Below are 27,964 nucleotides of genomic sequence, written 5' to 3'. Positions count from 1 at the left end.
TTAGTTGAAAAGCATTTTTATTGATGTCTGCAACGACAGTACACCTTAACAACATTTAGATTACTCCAAACAAAGCAAGTAATGTGTGAGACCACTACTGCCATACTGGATGAAGTCAAAAGTCACAAAAGAATGTCAAACAAATGTCAGATTAGAATTTGTTTTCTGCTTCACTTCATCTGTACATGGGGTACAACATTTCAGCGAATCCAAGACTTGAGAAAAAATAAAAATAAAACGTCTGTAAAGATGGAGATAAATGTTGATGTGACCCACTTACTGCATAGAAAAAAAAACAAGCCACCCACTCATTTATCGTGGAATAAAATACATTTTTGGAATGTCAAGTGTGCTGTGAGAATGACACGGAAACTCAATCATGACTGTAAACAAAACACATTTTTAGTATTCTAACCATCACAAACTCTCCCTCTATGCTCTTCATGTTTATACACGCAATGTATAGTTGGGTTAAATGACACAAGCAGCACCTTCGCTAACCCATCAACAGTAGAGGAAGTTTAAAAAAAAAAGGATGTTTTTGAATAAGCATGTGGTACTTTTCAACAGAAAGTTGTGCGTTTGCAGACGACAACAATGATGGAATTAAGGAAGTTTTTAACATCACAGTAGAAATGGTTGAAAAAATAAACTTTTCATAAGTCTTGATAACTCACTAAGTGCTTTCAAAACAGTAAGCGCCTCCAGTTTTTATTAAGCAGCTTGAAGCTAGTCCACAAACTCACAGGAGGTCTGAAACAACAGACACGTCCAAATCTTTTAAATCTTCTCCCGCGGGGTTCATTTTTTGATTACGCTTTGCAGACAGATGGTTATTTTTTTGTTGTTGTTGTTGGTTTTAGTTTTAACATTAGTGTCCCATTCATTAAAGCTGTTCACTTAGTAAAGAGCAACGCTTTAATCAATATTGTTTGCACAACTGTTTGGATTGAATGCTTTTAATGTGGCCAGATACTGCCTCACATCATCTATGAGCTAGCAAATATCAGAGGGAGACAAAACTGAGATGTTTGCCCAGAAACTGTCACGTTCATCTGCTCGGGTCCGTGATGATGATGATGGTAGTCGGACGAGTCGTTAATCCCTCTGTCTTGGCCTCCACCGATCCGTCTACCCCTGCTTCTGCTTCTTGAGGTAACGAGCGCGCTGGGACAAACCCATCCCCATCACGTGGCTGTTGAGGATCTTGGCTGGGAGCAGAGCTGTAGTCACCCAACCCTACAGAGGGAAATTACATGGTCAGCTGGTGGCATTTACAAATAACAGATTAGCATTCATTATTAATTTCCAACCCACAGGAGCAACAAATGTGGCGAGCACGTTTGCGCGCAGGAAAATTCCGGCAATTGTGCCGTTTTAATGCCTGTGCCCTTTTCAAATTATGCTTGAACTACACGCCTTTTAGTACAAGTCCCTGCAATAACTGTGTATTTTGCATAAAGATCATAAAACCATTTCAGCATTATGCAAATCTTTTCTCACTGATGTCATCAAACGCTACACAGACAATCCCATGGTTCCTTTATAGCCAGTTGTAAAATTCTATCTCTCTCCCCTTTGACTCTATGGGTAAATTCATCTAATTTGCATGCTATACATCATATACTAACAGGCAGCTCAAATTAAACGTTTCCGCTTTAGCCAAAAAGTCTGCTACCTTACCTTTAAAGACAACAGTATCACACTGATTTCAATTATGATTACAGTAAACTTATTTTACAATCAAGGAACAGTTTAAGTAATAGAGCATTTCAGAGACTTAGAAACACATCCAGATAATTACTAGTAATTTCCTTTTTTCCCCTTTTCATTTTTCATGCTTTATTTACTTTAAAGCTGAAATTCATTTCTTATCTAAAATAACATATTATTAAAACCGAGGGGGTTGTAATCGTGGAAAGCCAGTGTGACTTTTTGTGTCAGCTTTAGGACAAAGAAAATCACACTACGGCCATCTGTATGTGCCAGTGAGCAGCGTGTACTGGACCTCCTCCACTGTGTGACAAAGACAAACCCTCAACTTGTGTGAGGAGGATGAATGAGTTGCAGAGAGACCGATCTGGCAAATACGTCGGGTGAAAACGACTGCGTTGATGTCCCTTTTAAGCGGGCATACACAACAGTTCAGTCACCGCCGCTGCCACAAAACATCATGCTTACATTCTGATCCCGAGGGAAGGATTCACACTTCACAGTAGGGATGGGAATCATTCAAGTACAGCCGGGCGATATGACCAAAAATATTTATCACTATATCCATTTGAAAATTTGCGATAACGATATAACTGACGATATAATTGACACTAGACAAAATACTTTACAACTCCACAACTTTATTAGTGCAAAAAAAACCCACATCAATGTATTTTCACTTAAACGAGCAGCTGTTTTTTATGTGCATTAAAGTTATCTAAAAATCTAACAGTGCAAATACAAATTCCTTGCTGACAGTTTAACCAAAAGGCATTTCCAGTGAATATTGGCCAACAAATCCTCAGCATAACCATGTATAATATCCACAAAACTTAATTACACACAATATGGTAATATTATGTTGAAGCACAGTACGTATCACTCCGCAGAGGCTCCTGCCTACGACAGCCGTAATGCTCCGACAATCCATCAAGCAGTGCGGGTTCCTAGCTTAGCAAAGTCATACTAAAACATTTGACAGATTTTCGAGCGCCGTGTACATAAAATCGTTTTGAGGTCAGTAAACACAACCAGAATTCATACATGAGGCGCACGGGATTATAAGGGGCACTGTCGATTTTCAGAAACATCAAAGGATTGATTTTAAGTGTGCCGTATTTTCCAAAAAACACGGTAATAACGACGGCCCGCTAGCACGCTCTACCAAAAATAGTGCTTTGTTGTTTATCTGACGGATGAAAGCTAAACCAGTCCCACACCACTGAAGTTGCAGCATTTTTACAAACCAATTCTGGTTCATCTGTTTCATTCAACGATCCACTTTCGCCCTTCTCATTCTCCGTCGTCGTCATGCTTTTTCCGCCATGTGCGTATGAAAACAAAGGCACCGCGCATGCGCGTTTTACCCATATTCTATTGCGAGATTTCATTTTCTTATCGTTGCCCAACATTATACTGGTATTACCGTGAACGGTATGATATGGCCCAGCCCTACTTCCAAGTGCTTATCATTACGATACATTGCCTTTGATTAACATGTTGATGCACTGCTGCAAGACAATCACCCAGGTGACGTCACTATAAGTAGGATTACACGAGTGTGTCCAAACTTCTGACTGGGACTGCATTTACTGTATTATGCACTGCTTTGTTATGTCAGTATCTCTAATAGTTTTCAGTTTCAGCTTTTCCTTGCTGCCCAGTCCAACTTTTGTTCACTCTCCCTCATTTACTAGTTAAGTGAAGAGTCACACAGTAATAACACGGGTAAGTGTAAATGACTGGGTTTGATGTATTATCAAAAACACTGTTATTTGGCACCAGCGTATCAATAACTGTGCTACAAGAGGAAGCACTATGATACACTGTAATACTGGCAAGCCCTGGTAACTTCAGTTACAGTTTCTGGTAGAGATGGACCGATCCGATAGTACGTGTCGGTATCGGTCCGATACTGACCTAAATTACTGGATCGGATATCGGAGAGAAATAAAAAATGTAATCCGATCCATTAAATATCACGAAAGCACCTCACAAAACTTGCGACACGCCGTAACTCGCCTCAGAACCGTAGCACGTTGGAGCAGTATGCATCACGTGATAGAGTGGCTGTGGTGTGCGAGACCTGTCGGTGGTCTGGTTGAGCATTTGGAGCTTCGCTACCAACCCGGCATTTCATCTCCGACAAAGTTATCCCCGAGAGAAGTAAAGCAAGTGTGTAAGTCCATCTCTGAATGTTTGTAAAGCATTCCCACGTTAAGCTTAACAACCGATTTATGGAGCGACTGCCTCTTCTCTCTCTCTCCTGCTGCTACTTCAATCATGAAACTGCTTAATGATCAGCTGATCGGCTTTTCTGTCGCGACTCCGTCTCTCTTGTTTGTTTTTGGCCCACTTTGCACCAGAAAGAGGGAACCAGCGGCTGAACAACAGCAGCACGTTTAAGCTTGATAATCTGTTGTTAGAATTTATTTAATATTACACCAGGATCCTTTTCTACGTAGCTGACGGCTGGTAACTGTGCAGGGGCGGATCTAGCAAAGTTTAGCCAGGGGGGCCGATAGGGCATTAACAGGGAAAAGGGGGGCACAAAGACATACTTTTCTTTCTTATTCTCATTTAAAATGTCTAGCTTTTAATAAATAATTATCTGAATCTCACACCCGAAGTTTTAATTTGATGTAAAATGAATAGAAGTCCATAACTGTATATAGTAACTATTAAGTCTAATATATATACCCTAGTAAGCTTTTACTTTTTCCTTTGGGAAGGCACCATCTGTGCAGTCTGCAATTCTGTTAAAGAAAGATGTTGAATCTATTTAATATTTCTTGAAAAATAATTGATTTCTGTGCATTTTTTTCACACTGCATCAAATTAAAGTTGATTACGTCGATTAAGCATCATGAGGTGGAGGGTGAGGGGTGGTTCCCTATTTTTTATTTTTTTGCTGTTGTTGTTGCTGGGAGTTGGAACCCTATTAGTTAGGTTGCTTAATATTTACGCTAAGTACTCTTTAAAATACCAGAATAGGGAGGATGGTGTAGGTTTAAGTTTATTAGATTGATCAGTATTGCTGAACTATGAAATATTTTTTTTGCATACAGGTATAACAGAATAGCTTTAGTGTTGTTGTTTTTTTAAACTTGAGTATGAACTTATACAAAATGCAGCAAGATATTAAAAAAACAGTTTTATTGATTAAAAAAAAACACACTATATCGGATTCATATCGGTATCGGCAGATATCCAAATTTATGATATCGGTATCGGACATAAAAAAGTGGTATCGTGCCATCTCTAGTTTCTGGAATGTGGGCTCTTCGCCCTCGATTGTAGCCGGAGACCTGGCTCACCAAGAGTGATGACACTAGATGTGAAAGTTGGGCGAGCCGATACAATTTAAGTTCAAGGCTCACAGTGAAATAACAACTGCAAACCTGCAAATGGTCAGAACAGGGCTACCAAGAGGGAGCTGTAATGAGACAACATTGAAGCGAGTATAACTCGGGTACAGGCTTTGATTCTGCACACGCAAACCTTTTCTCTGCACCTCATACAGAGGCTGGAGGCAGGAAAGAGTGCTGACTTTATCTTATCCACAAAAAAGAAAAAAGAATTCTTTTTTTATTCTCGAATAAAGCTTACTTATGCTGATTAGAATGTATTGACCACCTGTATGCTCTTAATAGACCCTATTCTTATTTATATGCACATCAATAAACAAGATCATTGATATTCATGTCACACAGTTCACTGGTGTACAGCACAGCATGAAGGAACTGTAAAGAGAAAATGACTGCTGCTCTCAGTGACCTCTGCTAAAAACGAAGACGCCTCCGAAAAAAAAGAAAAGCAAAACTATGTTTGTGTTTCCATCTCATTTCTGATGCTCATTTCTCTGCAGAGTAATTGCAGTGTTAGGATGCAGACAATACTGAAAAGATAGCTGAGCATCCCACTCCATTATTTCAGAGGATGTTTACCTTTTGACAGATGCTTTAGCAACTGTTGACACAACATTAATTCAGTGAATGGAGATGAGCCTGTAGGAGGCTATTTTGTATAAAGTGAAACTGCCGCCTGATGGGGTTTCAGTCCTGTTGCCATCACATACCTTGACTACCTGCAGTACGATTCTCGCTCGTTATCGTGAGTGTTACGCTGCAGCAGATCCATTACTACTACAGAGAAACCAGTTGTGTTAAAATAGCATTGCTTTTATGTGCTCCCCTATTGTCATTAAGACTACCATTTGCCGAGTAAGAACTGGCCTGTCGAGTCATTTTAAGTTCCAACTAACTGAAGCACTTTCAGCGGAGCTCGAGTCACTGTCAGCAGCAGGTTTATTGTACACACAAATGTCAAAGCAGCTATAGCATCCCAATATTGTTAGTCATGGTTAGTTACTGCCAGCCGTTAAAAGCTTATCCATCTGCAGATACAGTCAGGATTATGTACTGTGCAAATGAAATGTATTTGATTTTGTTGTTAAATTGGTTACACAAATCTTGGCTCCTACACCAACTAAAGGTGTTTTCAAAACACATTATACTCCCAAAATATTCGCTCATCTGCCTTCACCCATATATGACCTTGACTGACATCTCATTCCTAGTCTATATGGTTTAATATGATGTGGGCCAACCTATCACAGCTTTAACAGCTTCAAATGGTCTGGGAAGGCTTTCCACAAGGTTTAAGGATTGTTTATGGGAATTTTTTGCCATTCTTCCAGACGCATATTTGTGAGGTCTCACACTGATTGGACGAGAAGGCCTGGCTCGCAGTCTCCGCTCTAATTCATCCCAAAGGTTTTATATGAGGTTGAAGTCAGGACTCTGTGCAAGACAGTCAAATTCTTCCACACTAAACTCTCTCATCCCCACACCATAATCCCCTCTCCACCAAACTTTACACTTGGCACAATGCAGGCAGACAAGTACCGTTCTCCTAGCAACCGCCAAACCCAGACTCATCCATCGCATTGCCCGACAGAGAAGCATGATATGTCACATGATACGTCAAAGTCAAACTTGTCCTGGATTTTTAGTAAATGAATCTATGAAATCAATTTGAAAATCCTACAACGCCTTGTTAATGTCTGTGCAAACTTTGGTGTCCACGCTGCAAAAAGATGATACCAAGGCTGAATAAATGATGCTCCAATTTACACAAGAGAACCTACCATTATGGCATGAGGCAGATAGCCATTGGTCTGGGTCTGTAGCCCCACAGTGTTGAGCTGAGATGCAACATAGCGCTCTGGGCTGGGCTTGTCCAGTGTAGCCCGTCGGATTTTACTCAGCTTAGTCGCAACAAAAAATGGCAAAACACTCTGGAAGAAGAGAACAATGAGATTATAAGTTAAGATAAGATAAGATAAGATAACCTTTATTAGTCCCACACGTGGGAAATTTGTTACAATGTTACAAAGTTACAATGTGTCAAATTGTGTAACTCTAATGTATCAATACAGTATTCAGAAACGTGTTTTTTTGGCCTGAAGTCCTATGAAATTTGCATTAATAACTACAGTTATGTCTATATTAAATATGTGGGTCTTTCGCAGTGGTATAAACTTTACCTGAATAATGATCCCCTTATTCTTGTATTCAGCCTGCAGTCCTCGTGAAAAGAAGTCCACAAATGCCTACATGAAATAAATGTAGCTCATTAAATCACAAAGATCTAGAAAGGTGGCAAAAAGGTGACACTGAAAAGATCCTTTAAACTGTCAAAATTTATTAAAAACATATTAAAAACGAAATCAATGAGTGACTGTATCAATGGTACCAGCAGACGAAATTATCAGCAAACTGGACGACAAACTCAAGATGTTGCAAAGGCTAATTTTAGCTGCTTATTTAAAAACAGCAGCCAGGACGGGACCCAGGATTAAGACAGCAGTAAATTAACCAGGAAAACTGTGAACAGCAGGCTGTATTTAAGATAACAAATGCACATGAGACCGTGATAAAACATTATGATGCCACATGTTCCTATAAACATTTAATTGGTACACTACCTCAGGACCCGAGTTACTCACCGGCTCATTTATTTTGAATAAAAACAGCAAAATTAAAAAACAAAACAACAAAAAAAACCCACTTCATCCCTTCTTCTAAATAAATATTGGACAAACTTCAATCACCATCGTCAATAAATTATCAGTACGCTGTTCAATTAGAATAATTCATAAGATGAGATGGATTCCTCTTCAGTACATGGTAAGCTGAGTCCAACTTCAGTTAACACTTTATGAAAAGGTCATAAACCATGTAGCGCAATTACCTTGGAGGCAGAATAGACAGTAAGAAGAGGAACAGGGTACATGCCGCTGGCAGACGAGATGTTGAGGATGGCTCCCTTCTTCCTAAAAACAGCAAGACAAGCCGGTGCTTTTTTTTTAAAGAAGCAAATTACGAGTGAAAAGAAAGATGTGCAACAAACACTTCAATCCCCAGGTAACAAAAAGAAGACGGTAGTATGTGTACTTGCATGCTGAGCCAAAACTGCTCTTGCTGTACATCAAAGTGGAACTGGTAGATACAGATAGGATCAAAGATTTCATCAAGATACCTAAATGTTTACAATGTGGGGAATAGTTCAACTCTAGCCTGCGGTGCTTGCATACATTTCATTTAACAAAAAAAGAAAAAGACCAATGAAGGAATCATCTTTCTATTATAATATCTGGCAGTTTGCGTGACCCATCCCTTGTGGAATTATTCAGCCACATTAGTCAACAACAGCCTACGATCAAGCATGCGGCCCACCGGCTTATAACTGCACGACACATTAGCATACACCAAGTGTGCCAGGACTTATTTGAAAACAGAAAACAAACCAATATGTCTCAACACAGAGCCACATTTATTAGGATACATCTATCATGACTTCTATTTCCAAAGAACGAAAGAGGAAATCCAAGTTGTCATATACTTCTGTGAACTGATCTTTTTCCTGGAGCTGAATGACTATATGACACACAGAAGGGGAAATCATTTGATCGCCTGCTGAATTTTTAGCTATGGTCACTTCCAAAGAAATCAAAACTCTCTTTTAATGGTAGTTTCATTTAGAAATTAAAAACCCCACATTGCATAAAAATTATGAATTGTTCTGCATGTCACTGAGTGAAAAGTATTTGATCAGCAAGCCAAACATGATGTTGTAATTGATGGATTTTGATCCATTCCTCATTACAGAACCTGTCCTGTAATGAGGAGTTCACTGGCTGTTCACTGTTCACTGGCTTTTTAGCTACCGGTATGTTCACTTGAAGAGACAGAAAATATGTTCAAGGTTTAAACTGAGGCATTTTCCTGCTTCATGAAAATTATCAGCTCATTCTAATGTTAATGCTGTTTACAGTTGGTATATATGTATGTATATGTATACATATGTATATTTAGTGTGTACATGTGGGTGTGTGTACATGTCTATAAATAGGAATAGTAGTGGTACAATAGTTATGTCAAGCTATATAGTTTATGTCTTCCATATTTCCAACCATATCCATAATCACATACTGTGTATGCTACCATTGTATATAGTGTATTATCTTACTTTTTTTTCACTGATTGTACTTATTTGTATTTTTGTATTTCCTTCTGATATCTGTACCTGAGCTGAGGTGATGCAAAAATTTCCCCGTTGTGGGATCAATAAGGTCTTATCTTATCTTAAAATGAATGCAGCACATCTCAAAAAAGTTGAGCTCGGGCTATGTTTACCATTATTAGACATCCCCTCATATTTTAACATAATGTAAACATCTGGAAACAGAGGAGATCATCTGCTGGATCTTTAGAGAAGAATGTTGTCCCACTCTCATTTAATACTGGATTCCAGCTGCTCAACAGTCCCGAGTCTTCTTTGTCACATTTTGGTTTTCATGATTCCAAATTCTTTTTGTTATGGTGAAAGTCGTGGACTGCAGACAAACCATCACAGCACCTGAACTCGTCTACTATGAGGCCATGATGCTGTTATGGATGCAAGAGGTGATTTGACTTTGTCTTGATGAAATATACCAGCATTGTCTGGATGGAAGCAAATGTGTATATATCGTTCAGCTTCAATGGTGAAAGCTGCTAATTCAATAGGCACTAATGCACACCCGTACCATCAGAGAGAGAAAGGCTTTTGAACTGAGCACTGATGACACGCCGGATGGTCCCTCTCTTCCTAGATCCAGAGGATACAGCTTCCGTGATTTCAAAACAGAACTTCTGTGTTTTCCACTTTGCCTCTGTCCATGTTAAATAAGCTTTGGCCCAGAGAAGACAGAAGTGTTTCTGGATCATGTTCATATATGGCTTCTTGATAGAGCTTTAACCTGCATTTGTGGATGGCATGGTGACCTGTGCTCACACATTGATTTCTGGAAGTGTTCCTGAGCCCATGCAGGGATTTCCATGACAGAATCATGTCTGTTTTTATTCCCGTGATGCCCGAGGGCCCGAAGATCACGGGAATCCAATATTAATTTTCAGCCTTGTACCTTGCACAGATATTTCTCCAGCTTCTCAGAATCTTTTGATGTTATGTGGTACAGATGATGAGATATTCAAAGTCTGTACAATTTTACACTGGGAAACATTATTCTTATTCCTCTGTCCAGCTTCACTTCAGAGAAACTCTGAGTAATATGCTCTGTTTTTTTAAATATACAATCAATCATGTTACTGACCTGTTGCCTGTTAACCCCATCAATTCCTCCAGCTGTTTCTTTACAGTGTCACTTACTTTTTCAGTATTTTGCTGCCCCACCACAACTTTTTTGAGGTCTGTTGGCATCAAAAGCCTGTTTTTGTTTCAATATTACATTTTCCTTGCTTAAACATTCAAATATTTTCTATGTTCTATTGTGAACAGTAAGTAACAGAAGTAAATATATGAATTCACTGGTGCTAAAGTTTCCAAAAATGTCTTAACATGAAAAGCCCAAGATCTCTTCAGTTCCTGTTTTACTGCAGCTGGTAGCTTCTCTTTACCAAGATAAAAATACTGGCGGCTGCCAGTGGCACCCCTCGCCCTCCTAGTAGATACACTATGGTATCAATTTCAAAATCCTACTATGCCCTTTTTTTTGTTTCCATGTTATCACATCCACCTCCGACCTCTAACTTTGATGTCAAAGTCAGGTTTGAATTCATCAAAGTGTTTTAGTAGACACACCCATGGTGTCTATTTGAATTGTCTATTTTCAAGGTATCGCATTCACAAACTTGGTTTTCCACATCTCCCTGGAGGGTGACTGCAATACCCCATCAGCCTCTTACAGCTGAGACGTATAAAGAAAAGAAGAGGTTTACTTGACTACAACCACTGGAGTGTCCAAAACACAGTAAAACAGAAAAATAAAAGGAGCTCAGTGCAGATATGAGAAAGAGGATCACAGAGTTACAAAAGTTAGGAACTTCTCTTGAAAAACTGAAAAGTCCAAGATCATGAGTTCAATCAGTTCTACACATACAAGTCAGCAGGAAGTGACACCTCTTTGCCGTCACACTCAGCTAAGACAAAATTAGGTGAGATGGTCAGACGTAACTCAGACACAGGCACTGACTCGGTGGTTTCTGGAATCTGCTGGAACAGCATTGTGTTTTAAATCACTATGGACTAAGAGGCTAGAGTCTAACTACAGGTTGCAGCTGACCACATAGACAAGAAAACGCCTGCTGGAGGAACATTTAATGGTCCGATGAGACTAAAAGATTGAGCTGTTTTGCCACAATTATAAAAATATGTTTTGGAGCAATGCTGAGATACTCAAGCTAAAGAAAACAGCATAAACTGTCAAGCATTGTGGTCGGGGTAGAAAGTTGCTGTGCGGCTGTTTTGCTGCTAGTTGAACTGGTACAGAGTGGATGCAATAATGAAGGAAACAGACTACCTCAGAATTTTTTTGCATTACCTCAAACCATTAGGACACTCAAATGGGTGTTTTAGGAATATAACTTTAACAAAAAATCTTTTCTTCCATGCACGAATGTGTATGTTACATGATCTCACAGCCCCAGAAAAAGAACAATTCACTTATCGAAAACCTAATATTCCCGTGTCATTTGACGACACGTTTGACCCACTGCGTAGTCAAATAATAATAAAGTTCAACATCTTTTCAGAAAATTCCAGCATTCTGCCACATTTCTTCTGTCTATGATTGTATACTAATGATGTTGACTGGGATTTGCTTCAATATCTTCTTTTGCTGCAAGGAAGAAGTTTCCCAAAAATCCTGAATCTTCCAGATCTAATATTTTAAATATCCATTCACCACTACCACAGAAATCCCAGTTTAATCTTTCACTGACCACACTGCTGGTTGGCAAACACAGCGCCCTGTTACACAATCCCACCGTACCGGCCTCCCACGTATCTCGCAGCGGGTTCCAAAACAGGTGCATATGAATGATCAGGATTCACTGCGTTGAACCTTTTATAGATTCGCAGACAACGGTGATGTATAAACACAACTTACCTCTCCACCATTTGTGGTAAAACAAGACGTGTCATCTGGAAACAGAAAACAATGATAATGGGGGAAAAAGACAGAAAGAGAAAAGGTTAGAAGTGGGTGATGCAGAATAAAAGCACGAGACAGACAAAAACGGCTATTGTTTGTGGGTTGTACGTGGAGGAGTTCATCCACATTCGTAAATGTGTGTGTGCGTGTGGGTGTTGTGTGAAGAGCTGGTCGGAGAGACAAGAGAAAAGAAATGATAATGATAGCAGAGGGAGCCGTTTAAAGAAATATTGAACAATATAAATTAAGTGTTAAGAGAGAGGGTCGACTGTAGCTGTTGCTCTGGGAACTGCTGAACATGGAGAACTGGGACAGAAGTGACTTCTTATGGTATAAGTCACTGTGTTGTGCCAGTGTGTGTGTGTGTGTGTGTGTGTGTATGTGTGGAGGTCTTCGGTGGTCTGTGGGACTTCCTGACTGTGGATCTATCTTACCAACCATCCTAAACACCTGAATCCACCTTGACGGCTTTAATTACTCATTCCACAGAGAGCGCACCACGGGGAAACGGATGACAAACATTTATGCATCACGAGTCCTCAGTGTGCAGTTTGGGACTGAGCCAGACATTTAAGATGAGCGGTCTGCAGCAGGCATTCATGCTGACTATCAAAAAGCACCCTGAAATTCTGTGAACATGCCTGAATGCTATTTTTCATTTGTTTGAACACATGTGCCTTTCAGTAAAAACTGGAGGAGAAAAAAAATCTGAGCTATGTCCCAAGTAGCTGTATTGATCCACACAAATTCAATGCTGTAATTACCGCTAAAGGTGGCTTTACTAAGTATTAGCTTGCAGGTGGAAATACCTGCAGTGCAATCAGGAATTTCTTTAGTAGATTTAATTTGTTTTCACACTGACATTTTAAGGTTCTTTTCTCTCTCTGATAACCTGTTAAGGGGAAAAAAACGTAATTACTTGAATATAGCAACACTCACCTGGCACACTGATGTTATGTTAATGTTGACCAGGGTGTCAATGAACTGAAACAAGAAGAACACGTGGATTAGTACAGATGGTTACATTTTGCACTGGTGCACGTACTTGTAAGTAGAATTGTAAACATTGGCAAATGAGGTTTGTTTTGTCATTTTTAAGCCTTTTTAAGTAAAAAAGAAAAAGTCTCTGTGTGTGCGTTTACATCTAGTGTAACTGACTCGCCTCTGTCAGCTCATCAGACACATTCACACAATCCAACAATCGTGTTGCTTTTGGGTCACATCCAGCAATCTTTTGAAACAAGCCAAGTTTCTTTCAGAAGGGCCGTGTAGTTTCCAAACGGGCCCTGCACTCGCTTGGCACAGTGTTAACACTAGCAAACTTTTCCTGACAGATGACACACTCGGGCTGAAGGCTGTTGATATCCCTGATCTGAATAAATCCAAAAGATAGCTAGCTTACGTGATATTTTCTAGTAAAAGGTTTTTATTTATTTAAATTGGATCTCTTTTTATAGATGTAAGGTTACCTGTTAGCTAACTGTTTTGTTTTGTTTTCCTCCTTACTGTCAATCACGGCCTTTGATGCATCATGCTATAAGAAATGTGACCATTAACCCTTTAAGACCTACCATAGAACCAAGTCCGCCAGAGCTTATCATTATATTTTTACATGCTGTGGAGCCATTTTTGGGAGCATTTCAAGTTTCTATACATCAATACAACCGTTATAGCCCAAATTTTAATAATATGTATTCATTAAGTGCATAGTAAATACATAAATGGCAAAAAAGTGCAATAAACTACAAAAAAATTGAAAATCGTTTTTGTTTTTTTAACATATATTTCTAGTTAGAGTAATTTAAGAGGCTTATCCCTCAAAACTGTAAATACAAAAAAGTTGCACAAAATAGTTTCCCACCACAGGAAATTTATTTTGAGTGTCTTCATAGTTTTATTTTTTTAAATACACCAATTTTTATACACTGCAGGAAAAATGAAAATAAATATTATAATGCAAATTTGCAAAAAAACAGCATGTGCATCAAAATTTCCAGCAACTATCAACTATTTCCAGCAGTGCAATATGAGTCCTAAGCATCCCAGAAACGACACAGAAAGTCATAAAGTCAAACATAACCTTTAAAAACACCAGTATAGGCTCATGAGGCCCTGAAGGTAAAAAACAAAATTTTCGCGAAAATGACGTCACTTCCAGTTTCGGGCAGGTAATGGCGGACATGCGATAGTTCGCGCTGACGTCTATTCCAATGTAGGAAGTGTTATGAACAGCTGATCAGATCGGCAAAGCCTGTTTCTGGAATATTATGTTTTTGTTGCTGCAAGCGCTTTTTATGCAGTTTTTGCAAAGCTATATGTGGAAGGAAACCGTGACCGAGGACAAGCTGATGGCATAAGATGTAAGTACAACTCCTCTGGTTTCATATGCAAAAAAAATTATTGCGCTAGCTTACGTGGTTGCAGTGCTACCGGGATTTAAAAATAGTTACACAAAACGGAGCGTGCCCGCTCCGACCGGCTTTAAACGGTTAATGGAACTGCATACCTGGGATCCCTCTCATTTTTTGTTAGGCTATAGAATTTGCCTGAGTGGCTAAGATAGCAGTGATGTAATCGATTCGTTTTACAAAAAGCACTGCATGGCTGACACAAAATCCCAAGTTGTGCAGCAAATCACTTAGGAGCCACTGCTGTAAATGATAACATGATAGGGTGGAATCGTAAAAAATGTATTCTGTAACAGTAAAAGGACTATTCACATGGAAGAAATACCACGCGCATTCTTCTACAAATTCTTTTACACCTGCTTTCAGCTAGAAATTCCTGAGCAACAGCCATTACTGACTTTATGACTTACAAAGCTTAAAGACTTCATGAATAACAAATTTCCTTTCTTCTACTTAACACTTTTAAGAGGCAGAATACTGCTCTGAGTGTAAAACTGTCCCACCTATACCGATCTCCATTTAAGGAGAGTGAGACTGACGGAAACTGGACTGCTGTCTAATGCAGGTGAAGCGACCTAATCTACTTAACTTTAAATAGTAATAAAAAATTTAGATTTCCTTCAACGCTACAGCAGTTTACAGAAATAGAGCAGAGGGCCGATATATGCTGTGGAATATGCAGTCGCTGGAGAAACATCAAGGGCAAACATTCATGTATTTTCATACTAACTATAATTTGAATGTGAAATACAATAATCAGAAAACTTGGAACTTACAGTGTCGAGATTGGGGACGCTGAGGAAGAACTCAGGGTAAGGGTAGGAGATCCCAACATTGTTCACTGTTAACAAGACAAAAAAAATTCAGAATTGCCAAATTATTCAAAGAGATTAAGTATTTTATGAATACAGGATTGACTCTGTTATTCCTCATTTCAGTCTTCAGGGGGCAGTAAAAGGCTTATAAATTAACCCTTCCGAATACATGAAAAACACAGTGGATTTCACAGCACTCATTGTTTGTCAGATGTGGTTGAGATAAGATTTGACATATCGTGTGACAGGCTGATTAACACTCGTGAAAAGGGAACTGGCCTCAGCACCTCCTGCAGTCTTACCCAGTACTCCAATCTCCAGTCCTGTGAGTCCTCCTTCAATCTTAGAGTAGATGTCAACAGCACTGAAGTCTGCTTGAATTGTTTTTGTCTCCACACCACATTTACTGGCTGAGGACAGAAGTATGCATTTTAATTTACTATATCTGAGTCACAATGAAAGATACCAGAAAACAATACTCACAAATAGCATTCAGGAATGGCAAAAATGACTATTAAATAGTGATTTAGAAAGGGAAGGAAGGGGAACAAAGTATTAAACCCTAAATTAATCATCAGTGAGGTTATCCCTCCCTTAAGAGGACACTTTCATTTAACTGGACATATTCACTTTCAGCTCCAGTAAAAGATTTTACTACCTCATAACCAAAAGCATAAGAGTCCAGCAAAGGGCTACTCAGTAAGAGATCACTTGTGCTAAAACACTAAATTCAGTGCAGTATAATTTATTCTTTTGTTACTGAGCCCTAGTGTATTATTATGCAAGCTGTAAGATTTCAGATTCGGGACAAATGAGGCTCTAAAAGTCGCGGTCATACACATGAACTAAATTAGTCTGGTGCCTCTGGAACACAGGTAGGTTTTAATCTGACTCTAAAGATGTTTTCACACATAAACTGAAGATAATTTCAGCTGAATCCGTGTGAGATGTTGTCCTTAGCTGCGTTTTTGTTTACTTCAAATCATTCTGATAAGCAGGGTGCAGACTGACTGGCTGCAATACGCTGAACTACTTCCTGCAGCGATTCTCACAAATCACCAAGGCACACAGACATTGCACCAATCAGGGTGACCGATGCAATAAGGAGAGGAATATTTAACCATGTCCAAAATTTTACAGGGGTGAAACAATTTTGAAATAATATAAACATGTGCATATCTCACCAATAGCCTTGGATACATCATCCAGCTTCTCCTGAGAGCGGCTGATCAGCACAATGGCAAATCCTTTGCGGGCGAGCTGCAAATACAAAAATGAAATATGTCAACAAAGTAAAACACATGCGCACTGCACTTACATCCATACTGATGATCAACATTTAACTGGTTCTTTGATCGACTTTTACATTTTGGCACTAGGCTATCCTGCAATATTATGACGACGTCAAAGTTATTACTTTGAATTAATACCAAATTAATATTGAAAACTGAAAATGCAACTTTGTGAACCAAATGCAGATGAAAAAGCTTTTAAAAAGCAAAGTTTGTAGATTTTATTTTTGTCATTTGGTTTCTAAAAATGGAAACTCAAGTAAATAAATTTAATGGGAAATATAAGAGATTCTTGTTGAAAATGATTCTATACCACATGTCTCTGAGGTGAGGTAGTATCTCAAAAACTCATAAACTTGATGCAAAACAGACAATAAGTGTTTGGACTCCATTGATTCACTTTGAACCAGACTTCAAATCAAGAACACTGCTCTTGTTCACAGCAGTGGTCTGCCTGCCAACAAATAGACCCAGTGTGTGCCTTAACACTAAGCAACAATGGCATGGATGGCAGGGTCACAAGAGGAAAGTCACTGCACTCCAAAAACCAACGCTGCTGCCCAGAGCCAGTTTGCTAAAGATCACACTAGCAAGCCAGAAGGCTGTTTGAACAGAGCTCTGTGGGCAGCTAAGAGCAAAGAAAAACTTCATTGTGTATACGAGAGGCGTTTGGTTTAGAAGAAGGGAAAATCGCTGCATTCGAGCGTCAGGACCTTATTCCATCTCTGAAACATCACAGATTAGGCCTGTTTTGCTGCATGTGGGCCACGACAGCTTGCCGTCATTAATGGAACAGTAAATTTTTAAATACAGCAGCAAATTCGAAAGTGCAATTCAAGGACATCCGTGAATGGAATCTCAAGAGAAACTGGGTCACACAGTGCATCAAGATAAAAGATGTCCTGAAAACTAGTCATTCTACAAAAAAACAAAAAACGAACAAGAGGAATAAATATGTTTTGAATGGCCGAGGTCTCACTCATCAAAAGATATTGTGGAATGGCCTGAAGCGAGCGCTTCATGTGAGGATACCTGTCATCGAGTTAAATATGTTTTGAACATTTAATTCAACTCACTCATCCAAAGTGATGTGAAGGACTGATCAGCAGTTACTCTAAACTCATATTACACCGTGGGCCACGTACAACCCACCTTGATCTTAAGTGGCCTGTTAGTCTAATGAAGTTTAACTACTCATTGTAAAAAAACAAAAAAACACTTCTATAGTAGATACTGAAAAAAAAGGAACTTTTCTGTAATCTAATTGTTTTATTTATTACTGAATTACTCTGGTGTAATATGATTAAGGATGGAGGAGGTCTTTATCAGAAGGAAAAGCTGTAGAACTTGAAAATACAGAATCCTAAAGTTTCTTTCTTCCCATTTTCCAAAGCCATATAGTCGATCAGATTGGGGTCTTTGCCAGGCCGATTCTGGCCCCCCAGCCTGGTGTTTCACACCCCGGCTCTCAACATTTAGTTGCAGTTATTGCTGTGCAAGATGTTCACACCAGTTACAGATCAATCTTTGCAACTCACATGCATCATATTGGGTCATTTTCCTAAATAAATAAATTTCAGTGACCATGCTTTTGTCTCATTTGTGTGGCTCTCCATGTGTTACTTTCTGTATAAAAATGAAAAAAAAAAAAGAAAAATATTTTTTTTAACCGTACTCACCATCAGGTGTTACATGTTTATAGATCTACTATTACAGGCACATACTATTTTCAAGTACAAGTTCATAACTCAACACCTCTGGGAGACCCTTACCTCTTCTGCATATGCTTTCCCAATCCCATCTGTGGCTCCTGTCACAACTACAAACAGAGAGAGACTTAATTAGCAAGGAAACTATATTACCATTACTCGCACCTTAATAAGATCCTTTGTACACATGTAAAAATATACAGCCTTTCCCTTATGCTCAATTACACTGGATAAACATATGAAAAACATATTGAAAATATATCACAGACTGACCCATTATTGTAGCAGTAATGTTTCATTTATTGGTACTAAGGAGCTGAAATTATAACACTACGTAAAAAAGGAATTTACACATTTTTCAGAATTGAACTCTCGTTCAAAAGTACTAGAGGACTGTCCTGTTGTGAAGGATTCCAGTGAGTGACCACTTCACAATCAGAGATACTTTAGATGCACACTGTCAGTTTGAGGACCTGAAGCCTTTCTGCCTCTTCCACTTTAGACTTGTTTTGTCTTTGTTTGTCAAAACGTAGAAGCAAAAAAACATACTGCAGAAAACCCGAGCGGTGCTAGCCACCACAGATGAACAGCTAAAGAGTGCCACCTACAGGAACTTTATCAGCACAGAGATCTACTTCGAAGCATGACACAATACTTAACTGACAAGTGATGTCAAGAAATTGCTGTGTAGAAAGGCTAATTATGACCCAGCGCAAAAAGCTTGAGCACAATAAAAGGGATTTACTTTTAGATGCAGTGAAGGACACGGTTGACAGGGAGCAGCTGAGGTGACTAAGGAGGACAAAAAGAGAGTGAGGGAGGGTGAGGGGAAAGAGGTCCTCTCTGTCATCAGTGGCAGTCGAGCGAGCAGATGCCCTGGAACTGCCTGGCACAAACAGCAGCGGCAGCAGGATCCTATTTTTAGCAATTCCCATCTTTCAGAAGGAACCATTCATCACACCTCTGGCTAAATATAACAAAAAAGCGGATGGGGAGTTGCGTGGTGAGTCGAAATGTTACAATATGTCCCTGAATGACCTGCCAGGCCCTACTTAGAGAGGAATACTTGCCTCATCTTTGAGTACAATATCATTCTTGTGTTTTCAGAAACTGTCCATTATATTTTATATTCCTATTGTTTTGTCATTTAGTCCCTTCTTACTTTTGTTTTTTTTTGCATTAGACTTCTGAAAGTAAAGTGCACTTAAGATGGGAATGCTGCTGTGTGGGTTAGGTCAAACCACATCAGTGTGGTTGGGTGCACTGAGCAGTTCAGCCTCTAGGGTCTGCTACTAGGGCTTTTAGGACGCTTAGGCTCATTAAATACTACATGCAAGGTGCACCGACATAAGTGCAGTCTGTTCAGAACAAACTTCACTACCTGGGACCATTCATAGTCAACAAAAGATATGCACGGTACCATCAAAAAACAATAGTCAACAAAGGTTTGTGGAAAGGAAATGTTTAAAACTAAAGAATGAGTCATGTTCTGTTCCTCATTGCAATTCCAGTACTCAAACTACTCTCACTATTCACGAGAATACACACTGATGATTTAGCTTACGAGTTAAAGATTAAAAAAGGGGGGTTGAGCATTTTAAGCCTAAGTACTGCTCCACTGGGAACTGTCTGACTGTCCCTCCAGTGTGTTCCACCAGTGTTCATTTTGATGGCAAATTTTGATTTCGTTTTAGTCACAGTCTTTTGACTAAAACATCATTTAGTTTTAGACATAATTTAGGCATCTAAGTTCTTTCAGTTTTAGTTATTTAAATATCATATCAAGTGTAAAAGTTTGGTATGTTTTTACTGGTTGCTCCACACGGTTTACAAAGCGTTTTATTTCCCTTGACATCAAATGCAAAATATGTCCAATCTTCTTCTCCCAGAAGCATAGGACCCACTCCCTGTTTGTTGGGGGCAGATCAAATGTGGGCATCTAACTCGCCGCACAGCTAATTTCTTCTCACTGGATCACTTCCAAACTTTTTCGGCCTTACTACACAACTTAATTAGTTCTAAGTCTCATCTCTCTAGAATATTTTCATCCTGTTTTCATTTGATGAAAGTGTCAATAGATTTCATCAGAGTTTCTGATCCTCGTGCATAGGGCTGCTCGATTATGGCAAAAATGATAATCACGATTATTTTCACTGAAATTGAGATCTCGATTATTTGACGATATTTATTTAACCCTTTAAGACCTACTATAGAACCAAGTCCGCCAGAGCTTATATTATTTTTTTACATGTTGTAGTGCCATTTATGGGAGCATTTCAAGTTGCTATACAACTGTTATAGCCCATATTTTAATAATATGTATGAATTAAGTCCATAGTAACTACATTAATTGCAAAAAAGTGCAATAAACTACAAAAAAAAATTGAAAATCGTTTTTGTTTGTTTTTTTACATATATTTCTACTTGGAGAAATTTAAGAGGTTTATCCCTCAAAACTTTAAATACAAAAAAGTTGCAAAAAATAGTTTACAACAACAGGAAACTTATTTTGAGTGTGTTCATAGTTTTATTTTGGAGATACACCAATTTTTATATACTGCAGGAAAAACAAAAAAACAATCCTATGATGCAAATTTTCAAAGAAAACAGCAGGTGCATCAAAATAAACTATTTCCAGCAGTGCAATTCGAGTTCTAAGCATCCCAGAAACTATTCAGAAAAGTCAAACATGACCAGTATAGGCCTTTAAGGCCTACAAGTAAAAAAAACTACATTTCCGCGAAAATGACGTCACTTCCGGTTTCGGCCAGGAAATGGCGGACATGTGATAGTTCGCGCTGACGCCTGTTTCACTGTGGGAAGTGTTACGAACAGCTGATCGGATCAGCGAAGCGTGTTTCTGGAATATTATGTTTTTGTTCCTGCAAGCGCTTTTTATGCAATTTTTGCAAAGCTTTATGTGGAAGGAAACCGTGACCGAGAACAAGCTGATGGTATGAGATGTAAGTACAACTCCTCTGGTTTCATATGCAAAAAAATTATTGCACTAGCTTACATGGTTCAGGTTCTACAGGGATTTAAAAATAGTTACACAAAACGGAGCGTGCTGCTCTGACGGCTTTAAAGGGTTAACAATGACTTTAAAAAAATAATATAAAATAGTGTGCAACACCACTGAAGTTTTTTTTTTTTTTAAACTCTCTTTTCAACCAACAGCAGTCACTCTCCTCTCCAAATAACTTCTGCTTAGCTTTCCGAGCTTCCCTCGGGTCCTCTTAATCAGCGGTCTCCAACCTTTTTTGCACCACGGACCGGTTTATGCCCGACAATATTTTCACGGACCGGCCTTTAAGGTGTCGCGGATAAACGAGGGAGGGGCTAATAATCGGCTCAGTCATTTTTAATGATCGTTGAAAGCCCAGATCGTAATCGTGATTAAAATTCGATTAATTGAGCAGCCCTACTCGTGCATTAGTTTTTATTTAGTTATTGACTTGTTTTTGTCAGACAAAAGATAAAGGTCGTTGACAAAAACTGAGACAAAAATTATAGGTCGACAAAACTAACCATCTTCCACCCAACTGCACTTTCAACAGTCCACAGTTAAAGAGGGATCTGAGGTGCATAATCCCCTTTTGTATAATTTTCACATCTAGCAATCCTGGTTACAACACCTGTTAGTAACCATGCGCTGCATAAAAATGGATGTATGTAGCTAATGTTACATCATAATGGTGCCCATTGGTTTTGAACACTATATGTTAAAGTCTCAATTTAAAACATTTCAGCCCCATAGCATGGGAATCTATTTAGTTCGGCTTGCCTTAAAAACAGCTGTAAGTGGCCATCAGCAAAACTGTGGAGTCTTTTTTGCTCAAACTGATATCATCATGTTGGTATAGTTCCTGGATCACCAAAACTAATGTTGGTCCAGGTTCAAGAACACAAGTGACCAATTACATTGTAGTAAAGTTATAGTTTTGCAACATGGACGCACCCTACCTATAGCCCTGTAACCCTAACCGCGATCACATCCCAACCCCCAATCCTAACGGCCCCTTTTTTGGATTTCTTCCTGAGTGGACATCAGCAGGTGTTTTCCCACGTTGCAAAGCTATGACATCATAACAGCGTGATTGGTCTGATGCAATGTTGATCCTCGATGAATAGTTGATTGATTAAAATGTTGATCCAAGAACAACACACAACACAGGGATATCCGACCTGATTTTTCGATCATGTTGGACTGGTGGTCCAACAGGTCATGGTGGTCTGGAAGATATTCTATGGTCTTTACTGCCTCCTTCTGGTGGTACAGGTGGCACAAGGTAAAATAAACAGTGCAGAAAGAATTTAAATATTTTAAACTTTAATGTCCCCAGTATGTATACTCTTACTCTAAGGACATCTTATATGTCGGACAACATCATGGAATGCACCAACGCAAGACTCTGTGATACAACCATTTAGTGCAATTGCTTTTTAAAAGCAAGTCATCAGTTAATTTTTTGAAATTCTCTCCATATATTACCTTTATTACAATGTCCTAATAATAAGCTATGCTCAGTGTACCTTAAGATTTAAGAAGAGTCGCTGACATCACCCTGTGAGACACAAGTTACAGATTTTGGATTTTCTATTTACCGTTTTACCAGAAGCAAGGACCATTGAAATTCAACCCATTTTTAAAACAGGATGAATTCTTGATTTTAACACAACGACTTATGCACAACGGCTGCAGCAATTTTCAATTTGTACATGTTCAAATGCTCTCTGTGCTCTTTCTGGAATGTCTAATACAAATACCACCTTAAAAGAGTTTATTTTAAGCAAATGTTTTTGCTATTTTAACACTACTCTTCATTTGTTCTTGTGCTCATCCATCTATCTGCCCTTTGCTGTGCCCATTTTCCTCTTTGTGTGATTGTCTTGAGTGCAGATGATGCCGGGATGCCAAGCATCCTCTAGGGCTGCAGCAGAGCCAAACAGAAGGGAGGAGTGGAGGAGCAAAAGAGAAGAGAAAATGACAAACACGAGCACAGGGGATCCTGAGGGCAACTAAAAATAGTACAGGGAAAAGGAGAGGAGAGTGCAGGGGGAGTCTGGAGGCACAATGATGAGGAAAACGTAGGCTGGGTTATTTTTAGTTGTTTTAAGAATGAAGTGATTTGCAGTCAGAACAGGGAAAAAAAGGAAAAACATTTTACAGCTGAGTGCATGTTCCCTTCACTCAAATAAAACAAGATCTATTTTAGGAACTGCAGTCTCTGGCAAATCTAGGTTAGACTGGCTAGGTGTTCCAATGATAGTGCTACTATGTGAACAACATTGGGGCGCAGGATTTCATGACACCTTACAAGATATAAGGACAATAACTGATTTTTGTTTTTTGTTTTTTTAACAAAACTGTTTTCACAGAAAAGTTAAACAAAATGAGAATTTTACCAACCACTCTTATTTTAACGCCTCAACTTCAGCATTTTGAAAGTCAACCATCTTGTGCCGAAATTGGGACAAGAGGATAAAAAGTTATCAGACAGAAAGCAGGGTTAAAATGACGCATGAACTCATGGACTCGACTGTCCAGGATGCTGCTAGAGGTGAAACAGCGTTTTCTTGGCACCTTTTGTGGCCAGAAAACCAGTCAATTAAAGTATGAATCACACAATCAAGTTCAGAATAGTTACTGACCATGTATATCCCCTTTCAATTAATTCAATTCAATTTTATTTATATAGTGCAAAAGCAGTCACATCAGGGCAATTTATATTGGGGCGATCGTGGCTCAAGAGTTGGGAGTTCGCCTTGTAATCGGAAGGTTGAATGTTGTGTTGTTGTGTCCTTGGGCAAGACACTTCACCCGTTGCCTACTGGTGGTGGTCAGAGGGTCCGGTGGCGCCAGTGTCCAGTGCCTCGCCTCTGTCAGTGCGCCCCAGGGTGGCTGTGGCTACAATGTAGCTTGCCATCACCAGTGTGTGAATGTGTGCGTGAATGAATGGATGACTGGATGTGTAAAGCGCTTTGGGGTCCTTAGGGACTAGTAAAGCGCTATATAAATACAGGCCATTTACCATTAGTAAAGACCCTACAACAACACAGAGAAAACCCCAACAATCAAATGACTGCCTATGAGCAAGCACTTGGCAACAATGGGAAGGAAAAGCTCCCTTTTAACAGGAAGAAACCTCCAGCAGAACCAGGCACAGGGAGGGACGGCCATCTGCCGCAACCAATTGGGGGTTATGGGAGAGAGACAAGACAGTAAACACTGCCGAAGTGAGGCAAAGATAATTAACTATTGATTAAATGTGGAGTAGTGACCCCTTATTGTCATGATTTCCCCATGTTTTTATGGCTATTTCCAGCAGGGTAACGCACCATAATGCAAAACAAAAGTCTAAATGTTTTTCATACAGCTGAGAATTAGTTCAGCAGACTTCAGGAACCTCCCCAGTTGGCATTCTGCTGGATTCACCAAGCAAGACAGGTGGCTTGAAGTGCAAATGTGCAAGTTGCAAATCTGCACAAATTGTGAATTGAATCGCACTGATGTGGAGCAGAATCTGATGCCGGCAGATCGGAGTGAGGTAAACCTATAAGCAGTTTGCCAATCACCATTAAGCAACAAAACTGTGCCGTCTGTGAAATCAGACGGCACTGTATAAAAGTCTGCAACCATCAAAAGTTTAGGGTGGAAACAAAACTGTATCCAGTATTGGTATGTCACACGTGTCACAACTATGTCATTTGAAGCAATGTTTGAGAAATAGCTTACCTTCCTAATAAAATGCTCAGCAAGTGTCACACAATGCATTAAGGCAGCTGTATTTTTTATAAGTCATTGTCTCAGATAACGTATGATTAGAATGTGTAATACCATCACAGCTTCCCTTTTCTCTCTCCCTCACAGTCTCCTGCTCTCTCTCTCACACACCAGTGAAATGCAGGCACCGCTGAACCAGAATCACGAGGATCCTGCGTCTCATGTAAAGCTAACTTATGAATGGCTGTAGTCCCGTTATATAATCGGGCCATCCTCTCAATCAAGTCCACTTCAGTGAGACAAAGTTTGTGAATGAAAGTAGTAGCCGAGGCTAACGGGCTCCCTTTGCCTCATTGCATATTCTGAATCATTTTGCATCTGGAATCCAAAAATATCCTCCCTCCCCTTCTGCGTTTCCATTTTTAGCCGTGCACAAAAAAAAAGATCAAAGGCGTCGTCGGTTCACATCCCCCGAACATTTGGCTCCTCTCTAACACACTGATGTGACTGGAGCTGCAAAGGCTGAGAAAGATGTAGAGTCCTCTGATTTTAGCCTTGAATCTTGAATTGTTGGAAATGGTAAAGGAGTCAGGAGAACGTGTCCAAGACAAAAAGAGAAATATACAATATAAATATGCAATCAAAAGATTGTGGAATCAGCAAATAGAGATTGGAAAGGCATTGATAATACTTCTATGATGCCTTATAAGCATTTTAATTTCAGGTTTGGATTTTCATTGACTATGTAGTTTTTTTACTGACAGGCCCTACAGGTCCTGGGCTCTTCTGGGGTGCCTAAATGAATCATTATGTAAAAAACTTCTGAGATTTGTGAGCTACCAACTCTGATGTTGGTGTGAACTTTGTACACCAGACTTGCCAACACCAAAGCAATCCCGGCAGGCCAGTCTGTTCAAATTTCAAGGTTCAATCAGTAAGCAGGTAGGACAGATGGACAGCATTCAATCTAACTTGATAATCCCCTCGAGCCATAATCCAACGATAAGACTTGCAACTGTTTTACAAGTGATGACAAAAGGGCTGATCATCCCTTCAACACTATGTATTCCTTTTAAACAAAAAAGGCATCAAAGGATTTTCTGCTGCTTTACTAAAGAAGTCTTAGTGTGTAACAAGTATATGCTGAAGCAATATGGGACGACTGGATACGTCACAATCACCCCACCAGAGTGAAACATTAAACAGAGCAGCCACAGCTGTGACACACCGCAACAACCCCAGCATGAGTCGTTCCCAGTGGTTTCAAGAATAGGAGAGTCCATTAGAGAGCACCGTGTGTGCTTGTAGTCCACTGTACATTCTGTATTATGTTAGGTGCACCATCACAGCCCAGTGCAATCCAGTTCACCCTAAGAAACAAATAAACTACAGAGACACGAGGTGTGATTAGAAATGTTAAACTATTGCATCTATAAAATGCAAAAACCTGCACCTGCTTTGAATTTGGATTGTATCTTACAGTGAAAGGCACCAGCTACATTTTATTAAAAGGCCAAAGTTGCACGGCACCAAATCTGGTGAGAAAAATGTTCATTTTTCATGGACATCAGGCAATGGTACGTGCCATACTTTAGGTCATTTGTGCTAAATATTCTCCCTAAGACGCCGAAGGATTTTACAAGAGAAAAAACAAACAAAAAAAGTGGTCAGACTCTCAGACTAACAAACAAAGACCTGACCTGACTCGGGATAGTGGCACTGGCAAATATAAATTGCTTTTATAAGGGCAGTAGCAGGGCTTTTGCATAGGACCTCATCTAATACAAGCCATGTGTTCTGCCTCAGTGGAGTTACTCTCACTGTTCATCGGTTTGTTAGCTGTAGCTGGTGTTCTGATAATCTCAGTCAAATAAGATTTTTTTAGCACATGTGAGACCTTAAAGAAATTCAACCCTGGAACTAGAGATACACAGAAACCACATATGGATCAGATATAATTTCAATCCAAAATCAAAAAGATAGACCAGGTATCATGACATCAGACCAATCAATAAAATGTGTGTGGGGGGAGGGGGTGTTTTTTCGTCTTTCCTCTATGATTTCAAACGATGGTCAAATAAGCTGACGCATAAGCTGTAATAATGATGACAATACATTCCCTGCAATGTTACCAACTAATGTGTCAAACAGTACTGAGTTATAAAAGAATTTATTATGGAAGTGACTTATAATACTTATACTACAGAATAACACTGTAACAAAGTTAAACAGAAAAAAGATTAATGCTCCACTGTTTAATTCTGTTTACATATCAGAAAAACTATCATTTTGCACATTTCAGTTATATATATATATAGTGGGGTGGGGTGTTATGTTCAGACAAAGAATAGCTACTTAATACTTAATACAACCGACAGGACAACAGGACAGGTCCCTTTATATTGTACCATTACTACTTGAATAAATAAAACTGGCTGGTAGTCTCCCCAATTAGTTTCTCACCTGCCCACTTTCCTAGTTTGGCGGGTGACAGGAGCCGTCCGTTGCCCAGCACCCACACCCTGAACCCGGACAGCAATCGGTACACGGTGCACAGAGACAACCAGGCCGCGGTCAGAGCACCGAGCCAGAACAGCGGTGCCTCCACGGCCCGAAACACGGCTTCTCCGCTGAACGACATAGCTGCACTACACACTTCTGTGTCTGAACTGCGTATCTATACTAGTGCCTGAATTTATTGTATCTATATTAACGTGATGACAAAGTGCTCAAAGTGCACATACATGCGTCAGCCAGAACCCTTCCTCTGTTGGACACTTCCGCATCAGCGTTTGACTGCCTGTG

At 39.5% G+C, this 27,964-nt stretch overlaps 1 protein-coding gene across 1 annotated transcript; it reads right to left on the bottom strand.

The window, feature by feature from the left end:
* On the bottom strand, window positions 1-27,964 carry hsd17b12b (hydroxysteroid (17-beta) dehydrogenase 12b). Its single transcript, XM_086294156.1, has 11 exons — window positions 27,623-27,964; window positions 18,499-18,545; window positions 16,619-16,694; window positions 15,737-15,844; window positions 15,396-15,460; window positions 13,151-13,195; window positions 12,167-12,201; window positions 7,969-8,050; window positions 7,262-7,327; window positions 6,863-7,012; window positions 1-1,239 (listed from the first exon to the last, which is right to left on the bottom strand). The coding sequence occupies exons 1-11, from the start codon at window positions 27,798-27,800 to the stop codon at window positions 1,132-1,134; spliced, it is 960 nt and encodes a 319-aa protein (XP_086150282.1). The 5' UTR covers window positions 27,801-27,964; the 3' UTR covers window positions 1-1,131.

Source organism: Aulonocara sp. 'chitande type north' Nkhata Bay, linkage group LG1, assembly GCF_057382095.1.
Source record: "Aulonocara sp. 'chitande type north' Nkhata Bay isolate Kocher_YH1m ecotype deep benthic linkage group LG1, A_spYH_male_GT1.1, whole genome shotgun sequence".
Classification (NCBI taxonomy): domain Eukaryota; kingdom Metazoa; phylum Chordata; class Actinopteri; order Cichliformes; family Cichlidae; genus Aulonocara; species Aulonocara sp. 'chitande type north' Nkhata Bay.
This window is presented reverse-complemented; position numbering and strand designations above follow the sequence as displayed.